At 41.0% G+C, this 24,653-nt stretch overlaps 1 protein-coding gene across 1 annotated transcript; it reads left to right on the forward strand.

The window, feature by feature from the left end:
- The first annotated feature begins 1,294 nt into the window (after nt 1-1,294).
- Nucleotides 1,295-24,255, forward strand: EDNRB (endothelin receptor type B). The gene is made up of 8 exons (XM_032864186.1): nt 1,295-1,588; nt 2,407-2,942; nt 19,080-19,192; nt 19,335-19,539; nt 20,916-21,065; nt 21,468-21,601; nt 22,168-22,276; nt 23,724-24,255. Exons 2-8 carry the CDS (start codon nt 2,457-2,459, stop codon nt 23,856-23,858), a joined length of 1,332 nt encoding a protein of 443 aa, XP_032720077.1. The 5' UTR covers nt 1,295-1,588; nt 2,407-2,456; the 3' UTR covers nt 23,859-24,255.
- The last annotated feature ends 398 nt before the right edge of the window (nt 24,256-24,653 follow it).

A 24,653-nucleotide genomic window follows, 5' to 3' on the forward strand; every position in this document is an offset into this window, starting at 1 on the left:
ATGGAACGTGAGTGAAGGTGCTGGTGAAGATGGGAGAATGAAAGGGACCTCATCTGCAGGGGCTCCTTGCGTAATGTACGAGGAGAAGGCTTGTGTAAGTAGGGCAAATCCCAAGCAGCAAAACAGTCATACCCCAAATGCATCCATATGATTCCTCATTCACATAACACTTTATATTTTTACTTAGCTATGAAGCAATTGAATGCTGACCTTTTTTTCCCAGACAGGGAGGATAAGTACTCTGCCCAAAATAGCCAGATTTGGAATTAGCACTCACACCCCTAGACCACATTTCTCATTCCTTTAGCCTTACGCTTTCATTATGTTCTTTAGACTATATTTCACACTTAAAATTCACCTTTTTAAATAGAAATTGACATTCCACGTCTGCTTTCCCAGGAAGCATTGCATAGAAGACAAAAATCTAAAATTCTTATCCCGTCTATAGTATTAATTGGCTGTGGAGCCAAGAATGAACCCCCTAGTCTCTGGGTGAATTACTACATGGAATGGTTCCTCCTGAGCATGAAATTTTACAATCAGAATAGGGATTTAGCCGAGCCGAGGACAGCAAAGTAATATTCAACGTTCATTGCACAACCTGAATCTGACCCGTTTTACACAATCTTTGGGTAAAACTGCCAGTCCCCATTGTTTCTCTCTACCCCATAAAAACTGAGTTCAAAAATGGATAGGAAAAATTGATTTTATTGCCCTGCCTGATAAAGAAAAACCACCTTGAATGTGAATGGCATCTTTCTGATTATTCATATGTCCCCTATAGGTATCCAATCCCTCAACAGTATACAAATTCCTGAGAGGGCCTGACAAAACACTTGAGGACATAGTAGGAAGAAAGGAGAGCGGCAGCTGCTAGGAGAAATGAAGAAGGGATTTTAGTCCTCTCCTAGGGTGGTGACAGGGCTTGAGAAGGAAGAATCTTGCCCTCCTGTGTTTGGTGCGATGTGGACTTGAAATCTGCGGGTAAATCACAAACAGCAAAGAGCAGAGCCTGCAAATCTACCAGGTCTATATATCAGCCCCGGGGTACTTAATGGGAAAGCGAACTCACACTCCTCATTAAGAGTCCAGGTTAACTTAAATACAGAACCCTGCTCGGGTCTGAAGCCCCAGCGCGTCTCAGGGTGCGTGAAAACTTGCCCTTGGTTTAGGCGGGTCGTTTGAAGAACTCAGAACTCCGACAACCAACAGGCTCTCGGGACGCGTCCCCGGCCAGGGCCAGGGACTGCCCTCTCCAGCGGGCAGCTCCTGCTGATGCTGTCCAGGCATCGCCCAGGGGAAAGGTTGCAGAGCGGTCGGAAGGCGCGGGAGGAGTCTGGCGGTGATTGATGGGGAAGGGACGCCTGAATAAAAGTACTTGTCTAGGGACAGCAAGGACCCCGACCGGGCGAGCCGTGGAGGCTAGTTGGTCTGGCATTCCCTCCGCGTTTCGTCAGAGCCAGACCCGCCCGCGGCTGAAGGGAGGCGTGCTCGCCCCCGGAGCGGGCTGCAGGCGAGCTGCGAGCAGAGCTTCCCGGGAAGGAGGTCACCGCTGGTCGCTCTGCGCCTGGTGCTCCCGATTCGAGAGGTAAACACTCTGGCTTGGTGTGGAATTAAATCAGTGATTGAACCTTATCCCGGGGCTTCAGCTTGGGTTAGTAGTTGGGGATATATATATTTTTTTATCTAATTTTTTTAAAAGATGTATAGAATACAATGAATTGTATTTTTGGAGTAAAGGAGGTTGGAAGAGGAGAGCACAGTACATGAGAGTCAAAAGTCACTCTGAGGGGACAGACGCTTGCGAGTTAATGCTGATACTCCCCCAAGCCGGACGAGTGAAGTGTCTGAGTCAGTCGGTGCACTCCGGGAGGCGCGGGGGCATTCCGGGCGCAGGCAGCTGGGAAGTAGCGGCTTTCACTCGCCAGGAGGAGTCTTGTGGTTCAGACCCGGTATCCGCGTTCCCTGGGGAGCAAAATGCAGATTGGCGTATGCGCTTGGCCTCTACGTGCCTTGATTCCCCAGTTCCCACGCGTCTTTAGCCAGAACGTACGTGCTTCCTCGGGGCACACCAGGGGGCTCAGAGCTCTGCCTCGGACACGCATCCTTCTCGCCCTGGCACATCCCTTCCAGAATGCCCCGAGCCTCGCCCCCTACGAGTCACTTATCCCTCGGGGGAACGCCAGGGAGGGGGAAAAAAAAAAAAAAAACAGGGATAACTGGACCGGGAAGGACAATCGACGGGCTCAGGAGGGTCACGCCACCAGCTCAGCACCGGCGCGCAAACTTGAGTTACATTTGAGCTCGGGTAGTGGCCGCGCGGCTGCGCTCTGCGGGAGCGGAGCAGGGGCGTGGCTGGGGTAGCTGACCCAAGCGTCCCGTCTTTCTTCCTTTGCTGGTCTCCAGACTCAAAGCTGCAGAGCAGCCACCGGACGCCCACTGGAGCAGACAGCAACATGCAGCTTCTGCTAAGCTGGGGCAGACGCGCCCTGGTGGCGTTGATCTTCGCCTGCGGCGTGGCGGGGGTCCAGGGAGAAGAGCCGGGATTCCCGCCGGCCGGGGCTACTCTGCCACTTCTGGGGCACGGAGAGATAACGACGCCCCCCACTGAGGTTTCCTGGCCGAGGGGTTCCAACTCCAGCGCGCAGTGGTCCTCTGCACCTCCGCAGATGCCTAAAGCAGGGAGAATACCTGGAGCCCCTCCACGCGCCTTCTCCCCTCCCCCCTGCGAAAAATCCTTCGAAATCAAGGAGACTTTCAAGTATATCAACACGGTGGTGTCCTGTCTAGTGTTTGTGCTAGGCATCATCGGAAACTCCACACTGCTGAGAATCATTTACAAGAACAAGTGCATGCGAAACGGCCCTAATATCTTGATAGCCAGCTTGGCTCTGGGAGACCTGCTGCACATCATCATTGACATCCCCATCACTGTCTACAAGGTAAAGGGTTAATATCTCTGGGAGGGTGCCTAGTTAGGAGGAGGGAGATGGGACAGCCTTTGGGGGACGCTTACTCAAGAAGATCCATCGCCTCCTACAGTTAGTATCCCTGGAAATAAATTCCCTACTGGTCTTCAGTAAACTTAGCCTAAGCTTAGATCAAGTGTAGTCCCCAGCCCAGCAAGATCAGCATCACTTGGGAACTTGTTAGAAATGACATTTTAGGGCCGCACCTCCAGCCTGCTGATTCAGAAACTCTGGGATGGAGTGCAATAGTCTGTATTTTAACAAGCCCTTCGTGTGATGATGATGAACTGTAAAGCCTGGGAACCACTGGTCCTGAAGTATGTAGTCCCTAAGCACAGCTCACTGGGTCCATTCTCTCTGCAAAGGTATGGTCCGTGGATTGGCAGGACTGATATCACCAGAGAGCCTGTTAGAACTGCAAGTGCAGGCCAGAATTAGAAAAGCAGAATCTGCGCCTTAAGTTACCTAGGTGGTTCATATGCACATTAACCTTGGGAAGCAGTTTTGTAGAGGGCCCTGAAAGTAGAGGGGCTGGAATGGGTTTTGGGGAAACAAATGAGTTAGAAAAGACCTGAACTAGTGAGTACACTAACACAATTCACCTGCTGTGAATGACTGTATTGTACCGACTCTTGATCACATGTCTACAGGGGGCTGAGCACTGAAATGGACTTTTGACAATCCACAAGTAGGTATTTCTCCATTTTTACAGATGACTGATAAGATGCTCAAGGTCTCATAGTTAGTAAAAGATGGAGGTGGGAAACAGACCCAAATCTATCAGGTCCAGAGTACCTCCACCCCACCCAATTACCTTGTGAACAAACCAAAGGCGGGGGGGGGGGGTGCTTTCCATGCGAAGTCTTTAAGGCTTTCAGTAGCTAACATTACTGTGATTACTATGGGCATCAGAGGAAACAGGCAGGGAGAGCTAGAACAGGACATACACCCCCACATTATTTGACTCCAGGTTGCTTTGGAACTCTAGACACATCCCAACTTCTCTGGGCCTCAATTCCCTCGAACCTACAAAGAGGCTGTTAGAGCCCACTTCCTGGGGTTTTGTGGTGCTAAGAAGAATAGCCTAAGTGAAAGATCTGGAAGATTCTAAAGACCCATGCAAGTATGTAAAACTCTCTTACCCATCATGATCAGCAATAGAAAGCCATAAAGAAGAACAGAACCAAAGTAAAGGAATAGGAAGGCGCTTTGGGAATTTTCCTGAAGGTAGTCGAGGGCTCAGTACAATGGAAAAATATGGCATGGAGGGCTAGAAAACCATGGGGAGGGAAGTTCGATCTTTGTTCAGCCATAAGCCATAAGCCATGCCTTTAAGTCCTAATCCAAATAGCCATTCTTCAAGAGAATTTTAGCAATTTCTGAAGTTTAGAAATAGGATTCAGATTAAGATCCAGGCTCTAGAAGGAAACACTCCCACAAATGGGGGATAAATAGAAGAAATCCTAAAATCTTGCATGGCAACTTGTTCTTCTGAAGTCTGAGTGTTTCCTGGGAGAAGCACCATCTGAAATGGTTCCCTCAAATGCAGTGACAGTTCTATTAGAGCCAGAGGTGACACATTTACTTCATTTGGGAGTCCCACAGGCCAAGTCTTAACATTCCAATTTGGCAAGGATTCCAATTCAATTCACCAAAATTAACTTGAGAAACTGTAGAGTACAAGGTGTTGAGAAATAATAAGTGTTAAATGAGAGCCTTTTGAAAAGGGAGATAGCAGTCTAGGTTTGCCAGGCTTGCAGAGAATTTTGTGAAGGGTCCCTCTGGGGAGGTCTCAGAAAACCCCACATGTCCAGCTCAGTCTCTGAGTCAGAGACCTTCCTAAGTCAGCCAGCAGCTCAAGTGCTGTGTGGAAGATGGGGTTGAGGACGTTTTCTTCTAGATGGGTTGCTTCTAGGTCGGATGAAATAAGCTCTTCCAGGACCATCTTACTTTGTCTGTCTGGTCAAATGATTATGCTCGATCAACCAGAGGATATCTGACTCCCAAGGGGGCACACAGCTTTTACTTTCATTTCAATTTTCTTTATGATTTCCCTAGGAAATTACATCATTTTGCCTGAGACCATTCAGTCCGTTAAAGCTGTGTTTTTACTTCTGAAGTAAACAGACTAATGAGTCATTACAAATCTGGCCATCTAGTCATTTATGTTGGTCATAAACAAATCTGTCACAAAGAACAAGGTCCCATCGCATGTTTGCCAACATGGAATCCTATGTGGGAAACTTTGGTTTATTTTTATGGTGTTCATAAATATGTGTCACTTGAAGCATAATATAATAATAATGGATACCAACTATTATGCACAGGTTCTTGGTTTATTTCACGAAATCACTGCAAGAAACCCTATGGAGGATGTATTGTTGTCATCCCTGTTTTATGGGAAAACTACATGTTGGAGAGGTGAAGAAGTAACTTGCCCAGTGTCACACCACTGGATAGTGATGAAACTAGGGCTCAAATGCATCCATCTGGTCCTAGAAACTGTGGTCTTCCCTGACCCTCTGCACTGAGTGAGCTCAGACCCAGCATGTCTTTCTCCTGCATGGAGTATTGCTAGAACCTCATTTGAGTACACTGGTAGGATTATATGATACACTAACACACGGTAGGACACTTGGCATATGTTTTCAGTTCTCAGCTGAGTCATTTGAAGATTTCTCTTTTTTTAAGATTTTATTTATTTATTTGAGAGAGAGCACTAGTGGGGAGAGGGGCAGTGGTAGAGGAGTGAAGAAGCAGAGAGAAGCAGACTCCAACTGGGCAGAAAGCCCAATGCAGGACTCTATCCCAGGACTCAGGGATCATCACCTGAGTTGAAGGCAGATGCCTAAGCAACTGATCTACCCAGGTGCAACCCCCCCACCGATTTGAAGATTTCTATCTCCTGAAATCCTCCTCAAATGTTCTTTAGTGGGGCACCTGGGTGGCTCAGTGGGTTAAGCCACTGTCTTTGGCTCAGGTCCTGATCTCAGAGTCCTGGAATCGAGCCCCGCATCGGGCTCTTTGCTCAGCAGGGAGCCTGCTTCCTCCTCTCTCTCTGCCTGCCTCTTTGCCTGCTTGTCATCTCTCTCTGTCAAATAAATAAATAAAATCTTTAAAAAAATGTTCTTTAGTATATAATATGAATAATATCATTGTTTGTTATTCTGGAGGCTTTATTTACCAAAACACCCAATTCAGACTAGTTAAAAGCTATTTATTCCCCTAAATAACTGTGAAAACATTTAAGTAAGTTTTAAAAAATGCATTTAGAATTTCAGCATGCTAAGGTATGATACTTAGCACAAAGTAACTTAAGTGAAATCAGTGAGTTCTAATTTTGTTTTTGTGGGGTATTACAATTCTCTTTCAGAATTCAGTTCACTGTATATATTATATAAAATATATATTATAATTAATATGGCATATTAATTTTATATATCTATATATAAAACATAAACAAATTTTCATTCTTATTCATACACACACACACACACACACACACACAACCAACATTCACAAAATCTGGGGGGTTCATAGAACCCACCCAACCCATCTGTTGGCACACCCAAAGGACCATAAACGTCAATGGAATCTATTACATTAATCTAGGGTTCAGTAAATCCAGTGTTCAAAAAAGTTGGCAAACCCCAAACTATCATAGTCATTGCTACTGCTGTAGAATGAGAGACAACTTCACAGAGAGGGGCTGCTGTGAGATGCTGACAAACCTTAGGCTATAGATCTCTTCTTCCTTGACTCCTTCAAGGGACTGGGTCTCTGGAAACTTCCAGGTAGAGTCAGTCTTCTTATCAGGTCTCTTGTGTTCAGAGAGGAAATCCTCTGACGAAGGCCAGAGAGATGTTGGAGGACACCCAGCAGAGAGAAGCTATTGAAGTGCCTCACATATTTACCTAAATATGCTGAAAAAAAGAGCCTGGTTTACCCTTCTCAGCAGTATATGCTAGGCTCTAACATGCGACATTATATCAGGCTATCCAGGTGAAAATGAAAACTGTAGTCATCCAAAGAGGATATTCAAAGGTCTCTATGTCTATTTCTATATGTATATATGTGAACACATAAGTACATATATAAATGGATAGGTGAATATCATTTGGCACAGTGCCTGACACTAGTTAGCGAAGAATAAATGTTACGTGTATGTGTGTGCATGAATAAGAATGTAAATTTTGGGGGTTTTTTTCCAGCTTTTGCCATTATAAACGTAACTACAAATAATATATTTATACAAATGGCTTTGCATACATGTGTGACCATATCTGAAGGGTAAATTTCTAAACTAGAACTCCTGAATCAAAGGATATGTGCATTTGTGATTTCGATAGCTATCTCTACATTGTGCCCCGGAGGCATGATAGTCCTCTTAGTCTGAATCACTATTTTATGTAACATCTCCATACAGATATACATGTATTAATGTCTATCTCTAATATATACATGGATCACCATGCCAGCATGTACATGGTCTATATCGATATCTGAACCAAAAGCCAGGATTTGTAAATATCTGATTTGGGGATGGATCTCTTCTTATTCACAAATTGTGCCCTTCCCGTGTAGACTGCAATGAATGCGGTAACCTAAATGTCTGTTACTGATGAGAACCTAACTAACTACAAGCTGTAGTAACACTGATGTCAAAGTTGCCAAAGCTGTGCGAAAAGCAAAAGAGCTGGGCATACTTCCGGATGCTGTGAAGGTTTTATGTTGTGGTTGGTTGGTTGGTTGGTTGATTGGTTTGGCTTGGTTTGATTTAGCAGTGATATTTAACAAAGCTTGGTGGCAAGTTGAAGCTAAAATTTATTTAACTTTTTTTAACTTCTCAAGCAATTAAAAATTCTTGAGCAAATAATGAGTTTTTAACTTATCTCTGGATTTTACTTAACACTTTCACTCTGTGTTATATTGGCATTGATAACTAAGTTAATAGAGTTAATTCTCAAATAGAACTTCCTTTATGTGTAAGCAAACTGCATTTGCAAACAAAATGGCTTGTGAACTGTAAAGACAGTAACCGATAGGAACATTTGTTTGATAAAGAGCCACATTTAATTGTGTCCAGTGATGGTGGAGAGCCATTGGATGGCTTTGCTATTAAGAATTTATAGGCGGGGCACCTGGGTGGCTCTGTTGTTAAGCACCTGCCCTTGGCTCTGGTCACGATCCCAGGGTACTGGGATCAAGCCCCACATCGGGCTCCCTGCTCAGCGGCAAGCCTACTTCTCTCTCTCCCACTCCCCCTGCTTGTGTTCCTTCTCTCACTGTTTTTCTCTCTCTGTCAAATACATAAAAATCTTAAAAAAAAAAAAAGATTTTATAAGCTCTATTAGAGGCAAAAAGCCTGCCTTCATACCTCTGAGAGGCAAAATTGCTGATCTTTAATGTTTAACTAGTTTAAAGTAGGGTACACCTCACATTTAAATGCTGGCATGTAAAAAGGTGGAATTGCTTCACTGAATGCACAAATGAGTTTTGAGTGAAGTGACCTTGTCAGGTAATCAGACATTTCCTGCTTGTGACACTTATCTTTCTGAAAAAGCTTACCTTTCTCACTTCTAGTCCTACACCACTTCTAGTACTTAACAAGTTTGTGTATGTGATTACTAGTTTCATAGTTAGAAGTCAAAGTCAATTGAACAGCATCAAATTTAACTTTTGAAATTACAATTTCTGGTCAGTAAATGGGGATTTATGCACATAGAACAATACATGAAGCAAAAGTATCACTGGATAGGGGAGTCTGATTTCCTCTAAGATAGTAACACCAATTAAGTTACTGAGATATTTTACTGAAATTTTTGTAGAATTTAGAGATGTTCTAGTAGAAGTTCTTGAACCCAAATAGAACCTAGATACCTTGAGATTCATTTACTTGATGTGGAAAAAATGTTAAGGAGCACCAATTCAACACATTTAAAGAATTAGCTTTCTAAAAGTACTAATAAAGAGTTAGACTATTAGCTCTGAATGACCTAGAATCAACTAACAAATAAAACACCCCAACATCCACCTAGCTTAGTGCCATCAACAGTCAATACATGACAGATGCTTTTTTTTTTTTTTTTTAATTTACTTGACAGGCAGAGATCACAAGTAGCCAGAGAGGCAGACAGAGACATAGAGGGGGGGAAGCAGGCTTCCTGCTGAGCAGAGAGCCCAATGCGAGGCTCCATCCCAGGACCCCCGGGATCATGACCTGAGCCAAACTCAGAAGCTTTAACCCACTGAGCCACCCAGGCACCCCATGACAGATGCTTCTTGACAAAAGATGTTATACATAAATGTAAGGACAGTGGACTTTTCTTTCTTTTTTTTTTTTTTAAGATTTTATTTATTCATCTGACGCGGGGACAGAGATCGCAAGTAAGAAGGCAGAGCAGGGCGGCGGGGGTGGGGGGTGTTGAGCAGGCTCCCCACTGAGCAGGAAGCATGATGCGGGGCTTGATCCCAGGACCCTGAGATTATGACCTGAGCTGAAGGTAGAGGCTTAACGGACTGAGTTCCCCAGGTGCCCCAGGACAGTGGACTTTTCTAATCATATTTTTTACAACTGCTTAGATGGAAAAAGGAGGATATTTGCTCCTTATCTTATATGAGGATATTAGTCATAATTAAATAATAGGTCAATAGCATAATTCAAATAACCCAGAAACTTGAGATTTCATATTCCCAATTCATTGTTCCATACGTGGACTCCTGTAACAAAATGATTGGCAAACTCTCGGCCTTGGGCGATGAAAGTTCCCTAGGTTAACCCTATGGTACTTCTTGCATTTGCCTTTGATCTGACACTTGGTCACTCCATAAATCCAAGCCTCTTAAAATATAAGGGCAATGTTTTTTTTTCAGTATGGGAAGGCTTATCTATCAAAGGCTTTACATCTTTTCTTTGCTCACTTTAAAGGAGTCGGTCAAGATTGAAGATATTTCCATAGCTATACAAGAGGATGACAGAGCCAAGACACTGTTGTTTCAAGGCCAGGGAGCCACGTTCTTCATTTCTCAAAGAAAAACCATATAAGGTTATCTCCATGTGGCTAATATGCTATAGTTGATTATTTTTAGAGAAACATGCCAAATGCTAATGAGTGATTAAGTGCTTTAAAGGGTGTTGACAGATAAAGCCCAAGTTGAAATAAGATTCAAGATGTAATTTATGATGTGAAACATTCTCTTTCAGGACTTTGCAGAGTTAAGACGAGGTTGGTTATGTTTGGGAAACAGCTGAGTGTGGTATATTGGATATTGGATATACCTTAGCCAACAAGTCCTCTCTTCTTAGACTTCTGTTCTTCCCAGTGCTTTTATTTTAGGGATTGATTATTTCTCTTCTCCTATAGACCCTCTGGTGAAAATGTAAACGAAAAAAAAAAACAAAACAGCCAAAGTGTGGTGGTAAGAGAGAAGGAGGGTCATGCTTGAGTCAGAAATGTATTAGCAAAGCAGACTGACGCATTTCTTGCCCCTTCTCTGACCCTAAGACTCTCGGTCATACCCAGGCCTCCTGACTTGTGTCCTCTCTCTACTTCTTTCCTCGTTAACTCCATTGTAGGTTCCAGAAAGGAGGAAAACTATTCTCTGGATGTTTGCATTGTACTAATCTTCTCCCCCCCGCCACACTCAGTATTTCCAAATTATTTTAAAGAGCTTTTAGATTCCATAGTAATCAAGTCTTCTCATCGTATCTTACCAGTGTTCCCTAAGATAGTGTCTGGATAGAATTCAGTTTAAGACATGAAATGATTTAATAAAGTTTGTGCAAACTTCGCAAACTTCACAAAGTTTGCAAATCTCTTCCTAAGCCACGAGAACACTGAGTTGTAATTCTTGCTTCTTCAGGTGTCCTAGGGATCCTAGAAGATATAGTTCAGGTAAGTGCATCTGTTAATAAGCTAGGTTTAGGAAAGAACATTTCTTAATGCTCTTTGTTGAATTCTTCAGAATGTGTAATGTGTCTGAGTTTTTAGGCACAAACTATGGATATGTTAAGTTCAGATAAGAGGAGAGTAGCAGTCTAGATATTGATCTGTCACAGACTTGGAAAGAGATTTCACTGTAACACTAGTATGAAAATATATTTAAAGTGAACTTAAATTTCTCCTAAGATATTTATTTTTGATTTTTTTTTTCCTATCTCTTTGCTTCTCCTGGAGATTTTGTTCCAAGAAACTTAATTAATCTTCATGGACTCATCATTCTATTTTGGCAAGCCATAGGAATGTTTCCAGAATGGGGAAAACCCTGTTTTGTTGGTGGGCATGCAAAATTCCCAGAGACAGAGCCTCCATCTTACACAATGCCAGGGGGCACTGCTCACATTGTGGTCTGTTTAAGTGTCATCCCTGGGGGATAAGCCAGCATTATTTCTGACCCACATATTTCTAATCCACACGACTTAATTTTTAAGTGTATAGTACATTTTAATGAGTGCAGGATGGAATTTGTAATTGATATTTGTCCCTAAGGGCACAGGTACACTATAAGTCAATAAAGTATTTTCTACGTATTTGACCATCAGCTTACTTTAAAAAGAAATGGAAATCCTTGAATGAGGCTGTTCTATCTTTAAAAAGCCAGTTCAAATCCAGAAAAACTCTTACCAGCTCTACAAAACAGAGAAAAAAATGAAGAATACACCCTTTCCCAAAGTTGTGAAGCACAACCGCTCCATTCTTTACCTCTTTTGACTCTTGTTTTAAAAACATTTCTGTAATCCAGCCATTTGAAGGCAATGTTCACAGCTTATCACAGCAATCTGGCCAAGTAACCCTGGTGTTTGCCCATATGCTGTTTACCCAGCCTCTGAAACAATCATCTCCTACAGCATCTCCACGCTTAAGTCACTCATCTCCATCAAATTTACAACTAACGCTCCTTGAAGGATCCCATGAGACAGTGAGAAATGGTAGGTTCTGTTTTATGTCATTCATTTCCCTGGCAGCTTTGAGGAAGAGAGGACAGAAAGGAGTTTTTGCTTTTCACATTTTCTAGCTTGCTTGGAAGGCAGAACTCTGAAAAGAGAAGAGCCACCCATCATCCTCAATCCCTTAATGACCCTGGCTTCATGTGTCAAGAATACCTGATCTGGAAGGAGGAAGGAAGGACAGGGATTGGACGATACAAAAAAAAAAAAAAAAATGCGTAGCCCTCTCCGTTCTCTAAAGAATTTGTTTCAGGGGCGCCTGAGTGCCTCAGTGGGTTAAAGCCTCTGCCTTCAGCTCAGGTCATGATCCCAGGATCGAGCCCAGCATAGGGCTCTCTGCTCAGCAGGGAGCCTGCTTCCTCCTCTTTCTCTGCCTGCCTCTCTGCGTACTTGTGATCTCCGTCTGTCAAATAAATAAATAATAAAAAGAAAGAATTTGTTTCAAATATGAGAACTGGAAGTTCATGACAAAAATGTTAATCACAAGATTTCTGTCTTACGTTCATTCTTTTCATCTTTCCACGTGCTCGTTCACTGCTAATCAACAAGCTTTTAATGAGTCGCCACTGTGTGCCAGGCACTATGCTGGACATTATAAATGTTACAAAATATCTGAAACAAACAAACAGTTAAAGCTCAGTATATTCTCTTAAGTAAAAAAAAAGAGAGAGAGAAAAAGAGAAGATAAAAAAATAGTATATACATGGTTAATGAGGCGATTGAACATTTATTAGTGTGAGACAGTTAACTTTCAAATTTCCTGACTTCATGGGGCTTGATTCCTTCAGGCATTAACAATGGTATGTATTAACAGGGTTTTTTTTTTTCCATTTGACTTCAGAATGTAATTTTTAATTAAAAAGAGAAATGAAAAATGTAAATCCCTCAGTTGGAGACTTTGTAGGACTCACTTAATAATACTTATAAAGAAAATGTGTTTATTTCCTATTCATGCTCTTTGCCCTTTTAGAAATTAAGAAAAAAACTCTATAATATAAAAATAACTTTTAAATATAATATAAAAATAATGTATTTGGATGCCATGGACTTTTTCCTTTCTTAAACCGCTATTGCAACATAAAGTTATAAAGGCATGGTCATCTTTGAATAGAAACCTTATAATCAGTATGATCACATTTTTTTTCAATCTAGTGTTGATTCATTTATTTGTTTTTATTAATACAAAAAAAAATGTTCTAGGGGAGCTGTATAAGCCATAGGGGAAAGGGATCAACACAAGCGTGGACTCTCATTTGTCAAATGGACAACACTTTGCTCTAGGATCTAACAGTAAAAAAATCTCTTTGTTGGATGAGCCATCACAATGTGAAAACCAGTAACAGTTAATGGGAGTATCTTCTAACTGGCTCACATTTATTAAATAGTAGGTAATATGTATTCAAATTTACTTTTAAGCAGAACCTAAAAATTTAACTCATGTCACAGGGACCTAAAAACAATACCGAACGCTAACATTGACTTTGCAAATAAGGAGACTTGTTTGATTGCATGCTTGATTTGTGTTCAGTATTCAGATCTTGCCCTTAGGTTTTGTCATTGAATGGGGTAAAGTCTCAAGAAAAAACTAAACATAAGGAATAAGAGTGTGTTATTGCTGGATTTAGAGTTAGAATTGCTTCCTCTTGCAATAAAGGGAACCAATTTCCCCTATAAAGAGGAAAGCTATATTGTTGGGCTTCACATTAGGTATTGGATGTTGATTTTTGTCAAAAACTAGCGAAATAATTTCCAGTTATAAAAATCTCTAAGAACATTCTTTTTTTTTTTTTTAAGATTTCATTTATTTATTTATTTGTCAGAGAAAGAGAGAGTATGCACAAGCAGGGAGAGTGCCAGGCAGAGGCGCAGAGAGAAGCAGGCTCCCTGCTGAGCAAGAAGCCCGATGTGGGACTCGATCTCATGACACTGGGATCATGACCTGAGCCGAAGCAGCCGCTTAACCAACTGAGCTACCCAGGTGTCCCCTCTAAGAACATTCTTTCACCAAATGTAAAGATGGCATCTTGGTTGAGAGTGATTTTTGTTTTTAAACTTAAGTAGCTTTCTCTCACCTTCATTCAGGGTTTTGTTTACCTCTGAACAAAAGGTTGATGTCTTTGCATTTTAAATAAGCTCCCAGCACTAAATTGTCCAAGACTTATTGGAAGCCATTAAGACTAAGATGAGCATCAGTAGTGGGCCTGGTTTCTGTGACTGGGTGTCTGGCCTCTCAGTGTCTCCAGAAGGCCTTCTGATGGGAGAGAGGCAGGGGTTGCAAAGTCACCCTTCTCATGACGAAATAATAGAAGTGACATCTGGCGCTTTGCCACTCATCTTTTGTGGCTCTCAGGAACCACAAAAAGTGATGAAAAGCTGAAAGCTGATGAAGGTTAATACTCCCTAGTTTACAGTTCCTTTCTTTTTGGAGGGGTAGATTAGAAAATTGTAGTCCCTCAGTTATGATTAGGTTTCTGACTATCTCTGTGCTGAACTTGAAGAGAATGGTTACAATTTTCAGTTTGTGTTTCCCTGTGTCCTATGATGACTTGGGTCAGAGGTTGGGCTGCAGGCCTCCCAGTGGTATGAAGAGCAATCACCCAGTTTCTAGGCTGAGCCAAAAACAACAGTAACCTCAAAACAGGGCCTAGATTCAGTGCAGAGCCCATTTCCATTGGCCAGACTTTTTCCCTTCAGTGGCCTGGACACTCATTCATCTTGATTCATTTGATGGTTGTCCCTATGGGAGACTAATATTTGCATATTTGCATATAGTTTAAGAAAATAGGATATTTGAAAATTTCCTAAGTTTTAGATATTATATGAATAAAATAGCTAAGTGAGGGCACCTGGGTGGCTTAGCCTGTTAAGCACCTGCCTTTGGCTCAGGTCATGATCCCAGCGTCCTGGGATCAGGCAAAATCCCCATGTTGGGCTCCCTGCACAGAGGGGAGCCTGCTTCCCCCTCTCCCTTTGCTGCTCCCCCTGCTTATGGTCTGTGTGTATGTGTGTGTGTGTGTCAAATAAATAAACAAAGTCTTTAAAACATTGTTTTTAAATTCAAAAAATAAAAATATCTTTAAAAATTAAAATAAATAAAATAATGAGGTAATTAGCGGAAATTTGCTTCTGCATCTAGATATTTTACCATTATCTGACACACAGCTATGGGTTTACAAATACTCAAATTGATTTGATTCTAAACCATCTTTTTTCTGTGGTCAGTTTCAGCGAAACGCTGTATAGACTCTAGAATCAGACCACGTGGCTTCTAATGTGGATCTGTTACTTATGTGAGTAATAAACCAAGTAAACCAAGGCCAGCTGTATTACTTGTCGAACGAGGAAAAGCAAATAACCACAAAACTTAGTGGCTTGAGACAACAGACATTTATTATCTCACACTTTGTATGTGGGTCTTGAATTCAGGAACCAGAGTGAATGGTTCTGACTCAGAGTCTCTCTCTCATGAGAGTGCAGTCAAGATACTTCCCAAGGGCTGCAGTTTACTGAAGATTGGCCTAAAGCTGGAGGATTCTCTCATTCTTACACCTGGCACATTGGTGAGTCATTTTCAGGAGACCCTAGTTCCATGCCTTGGCAGTCTGTCCATAAAGGGGCTTTAGTGCCCTCCTGATACGGCAGCTGGTCTCCCCAAGAATGAGTGATTCACCAGACGGCAAGGAGCAAGCCACAGGCCTTTTGTGAACTAGTCTCAGATGTCACACTTCATCTCTTTTGCCACATTCTGTTCACTAAAAGCAGGTGATCAAAGCCAACCCACATCTCCAAGGGAAGGGAAATGAGCCTTCACCTTTTGACGGGAGGAGTAGTGAAGAGTTTGTGGACATACTGACAACCAACATAGCATAGTAATAAACTTCCAAGTGCCTCAGTTTTCTTATCTATGAAATGCACATCGGTAGTACTATCTCATAGGATTTCTTTGCAGATTTCAGGGATATGATATGTGTAAAGTGCTTAGAATAATGCCTAACCCATTATAAGTGCCATAGAAGCATCAGGTTTGTTTTATTTCTTTATCTTTTTCCCAATCTAAGGACAGCCAGAATTAGTAGAAAGAATATCATCTAGGGATGCCTGAGTCGCTCAGTTGGTTAAGCGTCTGCCTTCGGCTCAGGTCATGATCCCGGGGTCCTGGAATCAAGTCTCTCATCGGCCTCCCTGCTCAGCGGGGAGTCTGCTTCTCCCTCTGCCTTCTCTGCCTGCTGCTGCCCCTATCTCTCTCTGACAAATAAATAAATTTTTAAAAATCTTAAAAAAAAAAGAAAGAAAGAATATTGTCTGGATAATTTATAACAAACTAGTCTGATAGAGTCCCTGGAACTGTTTGGAACATTTTTATTCTTATGTTTCCAAGTTCTTTTAAAGTATCTGGAGTTTATAGTTGGTTCAGACCTGAGGTAGCCTGAGTCTTCCCCCATTTCAGTAAATGCCTCCATCATTCATATGGCAAACCTCTTAAAGTTTCCTGACTCCATATATCCACCCCATAATAAGTCCTGCTGGCTCTACCTTTCATCTACAACCCATTCTGTTCCGCCCCAGGTCACCACAGGCTCCAGCTTACCGCAACCTCGTATCAAAGCTTCCTTTCTTGACCCCACATTCTATTCCACATTGAGCAGCTACAGAGATCATTTTAAAAACATAAATAAGAGTGTGCCATTTCCCTGTTGAAAAACTTGCAATCTATTTCTTCAAAAAATTATTCCAACTCCTTTCTCTACCATTTCATCTCCTAGACACTTGGCCTGGATCACTCCACTATAGCCTTGATAGCCTTCTTCCTGTCCTTTCAGCTCACTAGGCTTATTTACTCATTTTTACCCCAGGACCTTTGCACTTGCTCTTTCCTCTGTCCAGAATGTTCTTTGCATGGCTTACTGTCTTATTTTAGTCTTATCCCTTACTCACACATTGCCTCTTCAGAAAGACTTTGTTGAGACTCCTATCAAAAAATTACTCCAAATCCCACCATAGTCTCTTCATAGGACAATACCTGTGTGACAACATATAAAATATTTGTGTTTCTTTTAATCTACCTCCCTCATTAGATTATAAACTTTATGAGAGTAGGAAGTTTGCCTTGTTCATTGATATGCAGCCTATACTCAGAATGGGGTCTGGCACATATTGAATGAATGAATGAATGAATGAGCAGAATTCTGAGTTAATTGATTAATCCAGAAGTCACAAGTGGATACTAGTTGGACCACAGATACACTTTTGTTAATACAATGTTATATGACAGTGATTTTTTAAAAAGATTTTAATTATTTATTTGACAGACAGAGATCACAAGTAGGCAGAGAGGCAGGCAGAGAAAGAAGGGGAAGCAGGCTCCCCGCTGAGCAGAAAGCCCAATGCAGGGCTCGATCCCAGGACCCTGGGATCATGACCCGATCCAAAGGCAGAGGTTTTAACCCACTGAACCACCCAGGTGCCCCTATGACAGTGTTTTTTAAAAATGTGAGTTAATTGACAACTTTTATAATTATGAGGTTTTATATAAACTCCAACTTTTTTGACTAAAATCAAGAGGAATTTTTTTTGTTTTGTTTTGATTTTGGTTTTTGGGTTTTTTTATTTCTTGGCAAAAATTGCATCTTGCTTTTTAGCAGCTTCTCCTTTTAGATGTGATTTGCCCCACACCCCGCCACTCTCTATTACTGACTGACACCACTAACCTTCCTACACCTGGCTCCCTCTTCCCTTCCTGCTTGGCTGTATAGATTTCCACGACCCTAGATTAAGCACATCTGTGTAAGTTTGCCAACATCTGTCCTCCATGACAGTATAACTTTTCATTTCTAATTTAGAAATGAAATGGGTCTCATGTTGGAGCTCCGAGACGTATTCATACTAGACTCATTTTAGCCTTTGGTGCCATAGTATAATAATCACCCTACTTGACACACTCCACAAAGAACCCTCTCACTAGTGAAAGGACGGAAAGACCCATTGTGTTTCAAAATAATTTTCACTTTGGGAAGATTATTCTTTAAAACATTTTTTAAAAACATCAATTTGAAAAACTTTTCTTTATTTTCAAAACCTCATGAACACTTAATCCAGATGTTTACCTAAAGTGATTCATTAACCAGTGTGAGGCACACCCAGTTGTACTAGGAACAAAATAACTGAGTTTAACAATAGATGATTGCAGAAATATACGTATAATAGCAAGAACTCTTGTCTTTTGCTCCTTGTAGAGCTCATGCTTCTGTATTTGGGGGGCTTGAATATTAAGCATCTGCTACCCGGCAGGAAGTGTATTAGGCGGTTGCACAGACCTTATTCTGTCTCATACTGTAGGGATGCTGGAGTGCAAAAATGAAACAAAACAAACAAGTAAATGTTATGATCCATGCAATAATTGTTGATAAGTGCTCTAGATAAAAAGAAAAGTGGAGTAGGGAAAGAGAGATGGGTACCAGACACTTTGCCGTACTAACAATGTGGCTACCATAGGTCATATAGAAAATACTAGCCTTGAGCAAAACCTGAAGAAGGCAGGGGAGTTCGCCAAGTAGATCTGTGGGGAAAGAGCCTTTCGAATAAGGAGACACCGAGAGTAAAGCCCTAAGACAGAAGTGTGTCTGGGGCGTTCACGGAGCTGTGAGTAACTATTACTGCTGAGCTACTGGGCAGTCAAGTTGACTACAGTAAATAGTGAGTATAGATGCCCGCACTGTTCTCCGTAGGAGTGGTCTAGTCTCTCCAGCTGAGGGACATTTATCATCTTTTTTAACATTTATAGTCTCTATTTTGTTTGGCCATGACCTGAGCACGTGAGACTCCATGGCAGTATAAGAGATGTTTGCAGGGCGGCAGGGTCTGTCTTCTAAGGGGAACTTACAAGACTGACCCCGGTTGGCCCCATGGTCAAGATCCTGATCTTAAGCTACTGTGTATGCATAACAAATCCTCATGAACTGGCTGCGTTTTCATTATTCCCAACCACTGTCCTGATCCATATATCGAACACTGGTGCTTTTCAAAGGAGTAGTCCATGAGTAAAGGAGTAAGAGCTGGAATTGTTTATCTCACTCCTGCATGCTAATTACAGTCCACTAAGTAATGCGGTTCAGAGGGCACTGTGTGAGTATCTCCCTCACGGACCTTCATGTCTTCTCGTGCAGCTGCTTGCGGAGGACTGGCCCTTTGGAGTTGAGATGTGTAAGCTGGTGCCTTTCATACAGAAGGCCTCCGTGGGCATCACTGTGTTGAGTCTGTGTGCCCTAAGTATTGACAGGTAAGAGTGGATATTTAAGCCAGCTATATCCTGAACACGAGCTCAGGATACAAGTGATTGCTTTGTTACTTAGAAAATAAACTATGTAATTCAATGAAACCGGCTCTGCCAGCTTGACAGATAATTCTGTTTTGTGCTTCAGATATCGAGCCGTTGCCTCTTGGAGTCGAATTAAAGGAATCGGGGTTCCAAAATGGACAGCAGTAGAAATTGTTTTAATTTGGGTGGTCTCTGTGGTTCTGGCTGTCCCTGAAGCCGTGGCTTTTGATGTTATAACCTTCGACTACAGAGGACGTTACCTGCGAACCTGCTTGCTTCTTCCTACTCAGAAAACAGCCTTCATGCAGGTGAATTTTGCCTTTTCCTTTCCTTTCTGTTCTTGCCTTATAAATATTTAGCTACTTTCCCCCAACCCTCCCTTCTTGGGAAGCTATTGATTTACGACTGCCCTTGGCATAAATTAAGAGCATAAGCCCCAGGACTGTGGGGAGAATGGTGACTAATGACCCGTGCTCCAGGAAGCTAGGTCACTACTTATGCAAGAATCCCCTGGTGCCCAGGGATACAGATAAACCAAGTTCACATGAGAGACTCGATCTGCATTTATAGCTTCTCTACTCAGCTTGCTCTACTCAGAAGGACGGACAACTACAGCGTATTCTGCGTAAGACAGCACAGCGGTCACCAGAGGGTGTGGATGGTTCAGTGAACGGTTGACTGGAAGATGGCTTGATGTGGACGGATCTGCTCGGCAAGGCTGTCCTCTCTCTGAAGGGAGAGCTGCTGTTGCGAAGAATTTTTCATCTTGGCCATTTATTCAAGAACGTTTATTCGGGAAATAGGGGGAAATGGCAATGCTGGTATTTGTCAGCGTATCGTCATTTAAGTATAAAAGGTTCTTCCCACCAGAATGGGTCAGGAGAAGTTAATGCACTTGGTCCAGGTGTCACAAGGATTATTTTCTATTTTATCTATAAGAAGACCGCATACAAGTTCAAGGATTGCATATATCATGGTAATGGAAAGAATGAAGTGAGACATGAATGTGAAATTGAGAATGAGATTGCTGACTTCTTTATCAGTTAAAAGGGAAAAATACTGCACAGATGACATAAATTCTACTCCAACACGGATATATTTGGAGCAAGAGTTTAAAAACAAAGCAAAGAGAGCAGAAATAGAATAAAAGGCATGAGTCATAAGCAGCGTTGATTTTCCAATTATAAATTAGATTTACACATTTCTTAACAAAATGATTTGCACAGACCTTTCCACATCAATTTTTTTCCAGAAAACAGACTTGTTAAAAAGTGAAACCTTCTCTTAAACATTAGGACGTCTTTGCATATTCAGATATGGTATTTTACATGAATACATTATGGATATTTTGCTTATGTGAAGGCAAAAATATTTGGAATACCACATATTTTTAATTTTACCCAACTGCTTAAATTTTTGTGCATAATTACAGCACACTGCCTAAGAGAACTAAAATGCTCTTTAGGGAAAGTTTGTTTCATTTAGTGTAAGTATTTAATTATTTGTTCAGTAGACGTGGCCTCAAAGATTCTATACAGCCTCTATGAAATGGATCTACTTTAGAAGATAATTACTCCTTGATGAGTACGTTGTTTGTTTGTTTTTTTGTTTAGCACTTGGCATATAAGATTTTTTTTTTACACAGGAATGATAATCATGCAATTCTCTTTCTTTTTCGCCATAGTTTTACAAGACAGCTAAAGATTGGTGGCTGTTTAGTTTCTATTTCTGCTTGCCATTGGCCATCACTGCTTTTTTTTATACCCTGATGACCTGTGAAATGTTGAGAAAGAAGAGTGGCATGCAGATTGCTCTAAATGACCACTTAAAGCAGGTAAGAGAACAGAAATATGTGCTGACTCACGATTACGATGATGCTTATGAATTAGAAAATTATTATGGCGATAAAAATTATTATATACTAAAGTGTATTTCCTTTTTCTTGCTTCTGGTATTTTTTGAATAGACAAAAGAATATCTTTTCTATTCTCTATCTAGAGATATTCTATTCTACCTAATCTAAAAGGATCTAGAAAGAGCCATTACTCTTTAAAGATGAATCTGAGGTCAATTTAGTTCTAATTCACAGTAACTATTCAACTTAAAACTCTGTGTTCAGGATTTTTACAAATACCACTGACTTTCTGTAAACAATAGTAAAGGTTCTGCTTGGGAAGAGAGACCGCGGTGATTAGCTGAACCATCTATTTAGTCTCTGGCTCTGGTTTTATTTCAGAGACGGGAAGTGGCCAAAACAGTCTTCTGCCTCGTCCTTGTCTTCGCCCTATGCTGGCTTCCCCTTCATCTCAGCAGGATTTTGAAGCTCACTCTTTATGACCCGAATGATCCTAATAGATGTGAGCTTTTGAGGTAAGAAAGATAAAATAGACAAAAGTTTTTGTAGGTAAACGCCATTCAGAACTTTTTGGGGTTTTTTTGTTCGTTTGTTTGTTTGTTTTCCATTGATCCCTTTCATAGCAGAGAGAGTATCATTTTGCTAGTCTTTAGGGAGCAATTAAGATTCCCATTTTTGGTCTTCACCCCTGTTGTAGGGGAAGGAATCAAGGGGACTTGTGAGAACACTGGAAATGGAGAGGCAGAGCTGTCAAAGTGATGAGTGGTCGCCACAATTGGAAATTCCACCTCGGATTCTCCTTTGCACACTTTGCGAAGCCTTCTTAGCAGCTGGCCTCCACACTTCAAATGAGATTTTATTGTTTAAGAGAGAACTGGGCATGGGCGGAGGAGCTTGCTAGCAGAGAGAGACAGTGGGAGAGAGACAGAGAGAGAGAGGTCATCCTTAGCAAAGACCAGTGATAAAGCCAAAAATGAGGGATATGAATAACTTTTTCCTTCACAAAAACTCCAGAGTTTGCCAAGAATACATGCGTAAAGCAACGTATTATTCACAGACATATTTGGGTTGTGTTTTGCAGCTTTTTGTTGGTATTGGACTACATCGGCATCAACATGGCTTCCCTGAATTCCTGCATTAATCCTATAGCTCTGTATTTGGTGAGCAAAAGATTCAAAAATTGCTTTAAGGTAGGATTATTTCAAAATAAAAAGCTCTTTTTGGCCTAACATCAAATACAGCCTTCCCAAACTATTCATACTTCTATCTAAAGAGATTTAGTAAATTGTTTTACAGTTTTCCCTTGCATTACATCACAAATGACTTTTTTTTAAAATATGAGTTCTGCTCATAAATCACTCTATTTGATTTCCACCTATAAATCCTCCTCAGCTAGTTCCCAGTGCCTCAAGCAATCAGTGGTACTCCTAGAAATGCTCAGAAAATTAGCAAAAAGTACTTATAGTGATGTCTGAAAGATATCATCTGATAAAATAAGAGCTAAACATGAATTAAAAGCACTGTTCCCATTTTGGGGAGGTTTGGGACTGCACAGCATGGTTTGGATTTTAACTCATTTAGTTATAGTATTCATTTGGGTGTGAGAATAGCAAACCAAATGAAGACATTTAATTGAGGTTTTACCTCCTCTTTTCCACCTTGTTTGTATAGCAAAGATGTGCTACTTGACATGGAATATGTGTCATTTTTCTTGATTTGGCCACTTGCATTGTAATCCATTCATTGACTCCTTTAATAATCTAACATGAATGAAATAGTCCCCTTCCCTGATATGGACATGACCCATTTGTCCCTGGGAGTTCATTCCTGGAAAGAACTTGGCTTCCTTGTAAAACTAAGTCAGTCTCATAGACTCATGGATCTCAGAGCAAGAATATTCATCAAGATCAACTCCCTCATTTTATAGCACAGAAAACAATGGACCTCCCACTCTCTTAGACATATAGATTATCAGAAAGCAAACAGTACGAACAAAGTTTTGGATTTTAAAAAATCCAAGAAAAGGATTGGACAAACAAAACTGAGACACTTGTATACTTTATAAGTTTATTGTGTGATAATGTTGAAAAGGCACATGAGCATAATATGTGCCTAACACAAACCGGCAATACAATACTAAGTTCATTGACATGGGAAGATGTTTGTGACACCATCAGGTGAGAAAAAGCAGGCTATGGACTAGTACATACAGCACAGTTATATTAAGATATATTGTACACACACTTCTACAAGCACACACATATACAGTCACGTGTATGGATGTGTGTAGTATTTCCATTTGCGTAGGAAAATGTCTTGAGTTATGTATTTATCAGATATTATGAGAATTTTTCAAGTAATCAAGAGTAAGTATCAAGCTCTAAGTGGCTTTTCCCTTTAAATTTAATGAAAAGATGAGTTTTCCTGATAGACATTTTTTCTGTATTTTCTGGTTTAAAAAATTATCATATATGACTTACGTAATTGTATATTGTTAAAGGGAAGAATAAGAGAGCATAGAAAGAAAGGGGCTGAGAGCTCCTGACCATGCCAAGAAAGTCAGAACCCCAGAAAGTAGGAGGAATCAACCCAGTGTCACTGGTGTGAACATGTAACGAGTTCTTTTGCTTTGTACAGTCGTGCTTATGCTGCTGGTGCCAGTCATTTGAAGAAAAACAGTCCTTGGAGGAAAAGCAGTCGTGCTTGAAGTTCAAAGCTAATGATCACGGATATGACAACTTCCGTTCCAGTAATAAATACAGCTCATCTTAAAAAGAAGGCATAGTCACTTAATGCCACATTCTCTTTTGTGGACAGAAGTCATTAAATCAAGGAGGCCTTTGCCAAAACAAAACAACTGTGTGCTTGCACAAAACAATGTAAGAATGTAAGAGTGATTCTTCTCTTAACACTCACAGTGACACATGACATTCCGTGAGCTGTTTACAGCAGAAGAAAAGCAGGGAGAATTGGGAAAGCCTCATCATGAAAGCACTTAATTTTTTACAATCAGCACTCAGAGAGGCTCTTGATAGCTTCCAGTATATTTTGCCCCACTTACCTTTAAGCTGAGCTCACTCTGCATTCCTATTAAAGAGGTTTATTTTTTAAATTAATGTGAATCTGATATAAAGGAAAATGGTGTTTTTAAAAATGGCATTTTAAAATAAAGTTTAAATGACTCAACTTAAATTTAAAAAAAAAAAATCCTTCAAAAGAACTTTTTTATTCATGGTATCACACCATTGGTTGGGTTATAAAATGTGAAAGCAGGTTAGCTGGTGTATTTTTGTGACATGAGAAACATATTTGAAGGATCAGGAGGTAGTATCAGAAAGGGAGATTGAGATTTTCGAAAATCATTAACCTTTCTACGTTCAGATAAGATCAAATGTCACAAAGGGAAAGAGAGAGGAGCTATGGAATGCGATCCCAAAAGACTGCTTTGAAATCTCTCATTCATGTACTCTGCAAAGAAAATGTTACCCACGATTTTGGGGGGGATTATTAAAACATTTTTCTTCTTTCATTATTGTAGTTCAAACACTATTTGTTTAGTTTTGTCAT

Source organism: Lontra canadensis, unplaced genomic scaffold, assembly GCF_010015895.1.
Source record: "Lontra canadensis isolate GAN:19392208 unplaced genomic scaffold, GSC_riverotter_1.0 scaffold26, whole genome shotgun sequence".
Classification (NCBI taxonomy): domain Eukaryota; kingdom Metazoa; phylum Chordata; class Mammalia; order Carnivora; family Mustelidae; genus Lontra; species Lontra canadensis.